This window comes from Oncorhynchus mykiss, chromosome 10 (genome assembly GCF_013265735.2).
Source record: "Oncorhynchus mykiss isolate Arlee chromosome 10, USDA_OmykA_1.1, whole genome shotgun sequence".
In the NCBI taxonomy this organism is placed as follows: Eukaryota; Metazoa; Chordata; class Actinopteri; order Salmoniformes; family Salmonidae; genus Oncorhynchus; species Oncorhynchus mykiss.
The window spans coordinates 84,433,618-84,442,405 of record NC_048574.1 but is presented as its reverse complement, the minus strand read 5'-3'; the positions used below and the strand labels follow the sequence as shown (position 1 = coordinate 84,442,405).

General features: G+C 42.8%; 1 protein-coding gene across 1 annotated transcript in view; it reads right to left on the bottom strand.

The window, feature by feature from the left end:
• LOC118936848 (CD209 antigen-like protein C) overlaps nucleotides 1-8,486 on the bottom strand; it is a 12,597-nt gene extending 4,111 nt beyond the window's left edge. The window contains exons 1-4 of the mRNA XM_036934312.1: nucleotides 8,186-8,486; nucleotides 1,793-1,894; nucleotides 1,343-1,648; nucleotides 995-1,131 (exon numbers count right to left, since the gene is read on the bottom strand). Coding sequence (XP_036790207.1) covers nucleotides 995-1,131; nucleotides 1,343-1,648; nucleotides 1,793-1,894; nucleotides 8,186-8,342 — 702 coding nt within the window. The 5' untranslated portion in view covers nucleotides 8,343-8,486. The remainder of the gene's footprint in view (nucleotides 1-994; nucleotides 1,132-1,342; nucleotides 1,649-1,792; nucleotides 1,895-8,185) is intronic.
• Between the last annotated feature and the right edge of the window lie 302 nt (nucleotides 8,487-8,788).

Sequence of the window (8,788 nt, the reverse complement as noted above, 5' to 3'; positions counted from 1 at the left end):
AGTCACAGCTTTCCTTAAATTTGGGTCAGTCACAGTGGTCAGGTATTCTGCCGCTGTGTACTCTCTGTTTAGGTCCAAATAGCATTCTAGTTTGCTCTGTTTTTTTGTTAATTCTTTCTAATATGTCAAGTAATTATTATTTTGTTTTCTCATGATTTGGTTGGGTCTGATTGTGTTGCTGTCCTGAGGCTCTGTGGGGTCTGTTTGTGTTTGTGAACAGAGCCCCAGGACCAGCTTGCTTAGGGGACTCTTCTCCAGGATATTGATAATTAGTGGGTATCGGCCTAATTCTGCTCTGCATGCATTATTTTGTGTTTTACGTTGTACACAGATGATATTTTTTAAGAATGATGCATGCAGAGTCTCAATTTGATATTTGTCACATTTTGTGAATTCTTGGTTGGTGTCACCAGACCTCACAACCATAAAACTGATTAACCTTTCTTTGGGTTCTAAAACTGATTTTTGTTGCCAGATCCTATTTGGTATGTCAATTTTATTTTCCTTTTGATGGCCCTCCATCTTGCCTTGTCTCTCAGATCGTTCACAGCTTTGTGGAAGTTACCTGTGTCGCTGACGTTTAGATCGAGGGCTGTATAGTTTTTTTGTGTGCTCTAGGGCAACGGTGTCCAGATGGAATTTTTATTCATGTTCCCGGCAACTGAACCTTTTATGGAACACCATAATTTTTGTCTTACTGAGATTTACTGTCAGGGTTCAGGCCTGATAGCATCTGTGCAGAAGATCTAGGTGCTGCCGTAGGCCCTGCTTTGTTGGGGACAGAAGCCCCTGATCATCAGCGAACTGTAGACATTTGACTTCAGATTCTAGTATGGTGAGGACCGGGGCTGCAGACTGTTCTAGAGTGCCTTCGCCAATCCGTTGATATATATGTCGAAGAGGGTGGGGCTTAAGCTGCATCCCTGTCTCACTCTCTCTCTCTGTCTCTGTCTCTCTCTCTCTCTCTCTCTCTCTCTCACTCTTTCTCACACACCTGTTTCTCTTGGCTGTTGATGACCACCAGGTCTGCTCCTCTATTTCTGCAGTCCTGTCTGCTCTCCTCCCAGGATTTGTACTCAGTAGAGACGTAATAACAACTGCTACCAATCTTCTTCCATCCGTCCGGACACACTATAAGTTGAACATTTCCTGCTTTAGTCACTTTAATACAACAATTAATTAATTATCAAGCAAACACTCAAGGAAGACGGGTACTAACTAATGGTCATCGTTTTTTTTCTCACATTTTTATTTAATGTAAGTTGAATTTCCTGTTTGTAAGTGACATGTGAACTGATACAGAGACTGTCAAACAGAACAGTCATTAGACAATTTGACTCACCTTTCTCAACTAAAGATTGTTTCAGACGTTCTGTCTCTTTCTGTAGCTGGTCTCTCTCTTTGGTCAGGGTGTTGTATCTGGTCTGTAGCTGGTCTCTCTCTTTGGTCAGGGTGTTGTATCTGGTCTGTAACTGGTTTCTCTCTTTGGTCAGCGTGTTGTCGCTAGTCTGTAGCTGGTCTCTCTCTTCGTTCGGGGTGTTGTTGCTAGTCTGTAGCTGGTCTCTCTCTTCAGTAAGGTTGTTTCCGCAGGTCTGTAACTGGTCTCTCTCTTCAGTCAGGGTGTTGGAACTGGTCAATTGGTTTTTCTCTGTGAAACAATATGACCAATGAACAAGGTAACAGTGGAATTTGGTTTACTTTCTGATTTGACTGGAATGTAAAATGTAATTGATCCCTGATCATTACACCACTGATGATGAAGAATGTTTGAGTGAGAACATATCAAACTCACGGTAGAGAAACAGGCCTATGATCCCAGCCAGTAGGAGAACACACAGCAGCCCCAGACATCCTGCAGCAGCTCCAGAGTATCTCTTCCACCACTGACAAGACACTGAAGCACAAAGTATTACCAGAAAAACTTGCTGTATTTGTGTCTAATTTTGTGTCCATTTTCTGTTTGAATCACTGAGGGAAATACACAAGATTGACAAGGGACAGAACACCAGAACTGAGTTCCAGAACCTCACATATTCTACTGCTTGACTTCCAGAACTACTTCCAGAATATTGGCTTAAACATAGTGCAGAGTTCAGGCACCCAAAATGATTGCCGGCACCTATTTCAATCAAAATCATACTTAATTTGTAATTTACTTCGTAAACAACAGACTTTTCCAACAATGCAGAGTTAAATATACAACATTGAAAATAGTGACACAATAAATAAATACACAGCGAATAAACAAAGAAGAATAACAAGTCTAAATAATATGGCTACAGTGCATTTGGAACGTTTTCAGACCTCTTGACTTTCTCTACATTTTGTTACGTTACAGACTTATTCTAAAATGGATTCAGTTGTTTTTTCCCTAATCCATAAACATTGTCTTCATCAATCCACACACAGAGCCTTTTAGGTACAATGTTCACTAGTATTCGAGCAACAGCCCAACTCTTATGCTAGTGAACGGGTCAAGATATCCTTCCTGACTGGATGCCTCCGTGCAGCTCGGCCCGTCTCTCTCCAGGGGAGAGGCAGTGGTGAATCAGCACTAGAAGCTGCCTATACTGTGGCCAGGTTGGTCACTTTGTCTCCACTTATTCCCTGCGTCCAGCAAAAGTGGTGGACCTACCGTTGAGCCAAATCGCCTGCCCATCTCTCCCCCAGACCCCTGCTTGACGGCGCCCTCGTGTGGCAGAGCCAGGTTCTTCCCCTGCCTGCTCTCATCGACTCAGGCGCCGACGAGAGTTTCCTGGACCGTGGTGTCGTTACCCAGTTGGGCCTGGACTCTGTTCCACTCGATTCACCCCTCGATGCCAACGCTCTCAACGGACAGCTCCTCGCCCGTGTCTGGGAGAGGACCGCCCCTGGCATCCTGCATCTCTCTGGAAACCACCAGGAAAGGATCACTTTCCACATAATCGACTGTCCTCACTCTCCCCTGGTTCTTGGCCATCCATGGTTAAAGTTGCACAACCCTCAGATCGACTGGACCGCTGGAAGGGTAACCACTTGGAATTAATTTTGTCACTAGAATTGTCTACATTCTGCCCTTGCCCCTGCCTTGTCTGTGCCCCATTCCAGAACCTCCTGACCTGTCATCAGTTCCTCTAGAGTATCACGATCTAGCTCCTGTGTTCAGCACCACATCCTGACCTGTCATCAGTTCCTCCAGAGTATCACGATCTAGCTCCTATGTTCAGCAAGCACCGCGTCCTGTCGCTGCCACCTCATCAGCCGTACAACTGCACCATTGTCCTCCAGCCTGGAGCTCCTCTCCCCTGTAGCCAGTTGTATAACCTCTCTCGCCCCGAGCTGGAGGCTATGGAGAGGTACGTCCAGGACTCCCTGGTTGCAGGACTTATCAGGCCTTCTTCCTTCCCGGTGGGTGCTGAGTTTTTCTTTGTGAAGAAGGATGGGTCACTGAGGCCTAGACTGAATAACATCAAGAACAAGTATCCACACTCATCAGTGCCACTGTGTTCACCAGACTGGACCTCCGGAATGGCTACCACCTTGTGCGCATCAGAGAGGGGGACGAGGGGAAAACTGTGTTTAACACACCACTTGGCCACTTTGAGTATTTGGTCATGCCTTTAGGTCTTACTAATGCCCCTGCTGTTTTCCAGAACCTGGTCAATGATGTGCTGAGGGATGTGATTGGACACTTCGTTTTTGTCTTTGTGGATGACGTTCCGATTATTTTCTAAGGACCCTGAGTCTCACCAGCAGCACTTTCGCCAAGTTCTCCAACGGCTTTTTGTCAAAGCTGAGAAATGTGAGTTCCATGCTTCCTCTGTGTCTTTCCTGTGTTGTATTATTGCACAGGGGGAGTTACGTACGGACCCCACCAAGACATGGCAGTCACAGAGTGGCCTACGCCCTCTAACCCGAAGCAGATATAGCATTTCCTGGAGTTTGCCAATTTTTACAGACGTTTCATCCTCAACTACAGTCGTCTGGCAGCACCTGTCACCACTCTCACCTCCCCCTCCACTCCGTTCCACTGGACCCCTCAACTACAGTCGTCTGGCAGCACCTCTCACCACTCTCACCTCCCCCTCCACTCTGTTCCATTGGACCCCTGAGACAGAGAGAGCGTTCCTGGAACTCATCGCTTCACCTCCACTCCTCACTCAGCCAGACCCAGAACTATAGTTCATCATGGAGGTGGACGCCTCCGACAACGGGGGAGGTGCTGTTCTGTCCCACTCTGATCAGAAGCTCCAAAAATGTGCATTCTTTTCCCGTAAGCTCTCACCTGCAGAGAGGAATTTTGATGTCTGTAATCTGGAACTCCTGGCAGTTAAGCTGCCTCTTGAGGTTTGGTGTCACTGGCTGGAGGGCTCTGTTATCCCTCCCATTCATTGTGTGGATGCAAGCCAGATGGCCGTTCTTCAACGGTAGATTCAATTTCACACTTACTTATCGCCCCGGTTCTAGGAATACCAAGCCTGACGTCCCGCCTGTTCACCACCGACAACATTTGCGAACAGCATCATGTTGTGGGGGTGCTTTGCTGCAGGAGGGACTGGTGCACCCTCATAAAATAAGCTGGCATCACGAGGAAAGAAAATTATGTGGATGTATTGAAGCAACATCTCAAGACATCAGTCAGGAAGTTAAAGCTTGGTCACAAATGGGTCTTCCAAATGGACAATGACCCCAAGCATACTTCCAAAGTTGTGGCAAAATGGCTTAAAGACAACAAAGTCAAGGTATTGGAGTGGCCATCACAAAGCCCTGACCTCAATAACATAGAAAAGTTGTGGGCAGAACTGAAAAAGCTTGTGCGAGCAAGGAGGCCTACAAACCTGACTCAATTACCCCAGATCTGTCAGGAGGAATGGGCCAAAATTCACCCAACTTATTGTGAGAAACCTGTGGAAGGCTACCCGAAACGTTTGACCCAAATTAAACAATGTAAATGCAATGCTACCAAATACTAATTGAGTGTATGTAAACTTCTGATCCACTGGGAATGTGATGAAAGAAATAAAAGCTGAGATAAATCATTCTCTCTACTATTATTCTGACATTTCACATTCTTAAAATAAAGTGGTGATCCTAACTGACCTAAGACACGGAATTTTTACAAGGATTAAATGTCAGTAATTGTGAAAAACTGAGTTTAAATGTATTTGGCTATGGTGTATGTAAACTTCTGACTTCAACTGTATATAGATATATATATATTTAGCATTTGGCATTTCTGCTATATATATATATATATATAAAATGAAAATCTGAAATGTCTTTATTCAATAAGTCTTCAACCACTTCAACCTAAATAAGCTCATGAATCATTTGCTTAACCTCTAGCACTTAGCCATCCCGGATCCGGGATCGTGAATACAGCCTCAAGCTCATTACCATAACGCAACGTTAACTATTCATGAAAATCGCAAATGAAATGAAATAAATATGCTAGCTCTCAAGCTTAGCCTTTTGTTAACAACACTGTCATCTCAGATTTTCAAAATATGCTTCTCAATCATAGGAAAACAATAATTTGTGTAACAGTAGCTAGCTAGCGTAGCATTTCGCGTTAGCGTTAGCATTCAGCAGGCGACATTTTCACAAAAACCAGAAAAGCATTCAAACAAAATCATTTACCTTTGAAGAACTTCAGATGTTTTCAATGAGGAGACTCTGATAGATAGTAAATGTTCAGTTTTTCCTGAAAGATTATTTGTTTAGATTATTTGTTTAGGAGAAATCGCTCCGTTTGGTGCGTCACTTTTGGCTACCAAAAAGAAACGAAAATCCAGTCATCAAAACGCCAAACTTTTTTCCAAATTAACTCCATAATATCGACTGAAACATGGCAAACGTTGTTTAGAACCAATCCTCAAGGTGTTTTTCACATATCTCTTCGATGATATATCATTCGTGGAAGTGTGCTTTCTCTCCTGAATCCCAGGAGAAAATGCCCGCACCTGAAGATTACGCACCAATTTAGACAAAGGACACCGGGCGGACCCCTGGAAAATGTAGTCTCTTATGGCCAATCTTCCAATGATATGCCTACAAATACGTCACAATGCTGCAGACATCTTGAAGAAACGACAGAAAGGGCAGGTTCGTTCGTGGTGCATTCACAGCCATATAAGGAGACAATGGAAAACAGAGCTTCAGAAATTCTGCTCATTTCCTGTTTGAAGTTTCATCTTGGTTTCGCCTGTAGCATGAGTTCTGTGGCACTCACAGATAATATCTTTGCAGTTTTGGAAACGTCAGACTGTTTTCTTTCCAAAGCTGTCAATTATATGCATAGTTGAGCATCTTTTCGTGACAAAATATTGCGCTTAAAAAGGGAACGTTTTTTTATCCAATAATGAAATAGCGCCCCCATAGACTCAACTGGTTTTAACATGTCACATAATAAGTTGCAATGAATCACTTTGTGTGCAATTATAGTGATTAACCCTCCAGAGTCTAAGCCGGGGGTGGTGGGGGAGGGTTTGAGCCGTGGGAGATGGGAGGGTCTAAGCCGGGGGAGTGGGGGAGGGTCTGAGCCGGGGGAGGTGGGGGAGGGTTTGAGCCGTGGGAGATGGGAGGGTCTAAGCCGGGGGAGTGGGGGAGGGTCTGAGCCGTGGGAGATGGGAGGGTCTAAGCCGGGGGAGGTGGGAGGGTCTAAGCCGGGGGAGGTGGGGGAGGGTCTAAGCCGGGGGTGGTGGGGGAGGGTCTGAGCCGACATATGGAATTGTTTTAAGATACCAAGGATTATTTAGCTATTTGATTTATAATTTTAAGTATCAAAAAAATTATTGAAAAAAAATGATTGCATGATGCATTGAATTTGGCATTTCTGCTATTAGCCAATAGAAACACATTGAATAACAGATAGTCATTACTGCTATTAGCCAATAGAAACACATTGAATAACAGATAGTCATTACTGCTATTAGCCAATAGGAACACATTGAATAACAGATTCACTACGTGGAACAACAGATTGTCATTACTGCTATTAGCCAATAGAAACACATTGAACAACAGATAGTCATTACTGCTATTAGCCAATAGAAACACATTGAATAACAGATAGTCATTACTGCTATTAGCCAATAGGAACACATTGAATAACAGACAGTCATTACTGCTATTAGCCAATAGAAACACATTGAATAACAGATAGTCATTACTGCTATTAGCCCATAGAAACACATTGAATAACAGATTCACTACGTGGAACAACAGAAAGTCCCCAAAAATACCAGAAGGAAGTTTGTTCTGAAGTGTCTGTCCTCTATCTGAGAGATATCAGAAAGATCAGGAATCATTTTATTATTATTTTTTGCATGTATTTATCCCCTTATATTAGGCAATAAATTATCTCCATATATACGTCCACTAAATATATATATAAATACTTCCATTCACTTTTTTTTTAGTGGTACTGTGGACCTTCAGAGTCGTGTGAGGCTTGTGGACTTCCTAAATGGAGAACAACATCATGTTTGTGAGAGTTTCATCTTTCAATAGAGCATAATAGTTTTGTAGGTCATAATAAGATTTTGAGAAAAGACCGATTCCCTTTTTGTACGGAATACAGGGGGGCAATCCAACACAACACATTACTGAGTACTTCTCTCAACATTTTTAATCATAGTGGTGGCTGCATCATGTGCATCAGTATGCTTGTAATTTTTAAGGACTGGGTAGTTTTTCAGGATAAAATAAAATCATAGAATTGAGCTAAAGCACAGGAAATATCCTAGAAGAAAAGCTGTTTCAGTCTGCTTTCCACCAGACAACCTACAACACAAGGCCACATCTACACTGGAGTTTGCAAAGTTACAGTTGTGATTGAAATCTGCTTGCAAACCTATGGTAAGACTTCAAAATGGTTGCCAACTAATGATCAACAACTAATTTGACAGAGCTTGAAGAATTTTGAAAATAATAAATGGGCAAATATTGTACAATCCAGGTGTACAAAGCTCTTAGACTCACCCAGAGACTCACAGCTGTAATCGCTGCCAAAGGAGATTCTAACACGTATTGACTTGGGTGTGAATATTTATGTAAATGAGAACTTGTGTGTGTGTGTGTGTGTGTGTGTGTGTGTGTGTGTGTGTGTGTGTGTGCGTGTGTGTGTGTGTGTGTGTGCGTGTGTGTGTGTGTTGGGGTGTAAGTGTGTGTCAGCATCTAGCAACACACCAGGTTAAACTGTTACCTGAATGTTGATCACCAACTCCATCCTTCTTGCGGGGCATGATGGGTCTTTCGTTGTTGTATATTTGATCATTAATGTCCATGGTCTCTATTTTATTTATTTTATAATTTTTTTTGCCACTAAATCCATCGCAGTTTTCATAGATTTCCTCTGACATCTTTACACACGTGGGTTGAAATGCAGGAACTTCTACTGTTGTATCTTCCACTGTTGTATCTTCTACTGTTGTATCTTCTACTGGTGTACCTTCTACTGTTGTAACTTCTACTGTTGTATCTTCTACTGTTGTAACTTCCACTGTTGTATCTTCTACTGTTGTATCTTCTACTGTTGTATCTTCTACTGGTGTACCTTCTACTGTTGTAACTTCTACTGTTGTATCTTCTACTGTTGTATCTTCTACTGTTGTATCTTCTACTGTTGTATCTTCTACTGTTGTATCTTCTACTGTTGTATCTTCTACTGTTGTATCTTCTACTGTTGGATCTTCTACTGTTGTATCTTCTACTGTTGGATCTTCTACTGTTGTATCTTCTACTGTTGTAACTTCTACTGTTGTATCTTCTACTGTTGTAACTTCTCCTGTTGTATCTTCTACTGTTG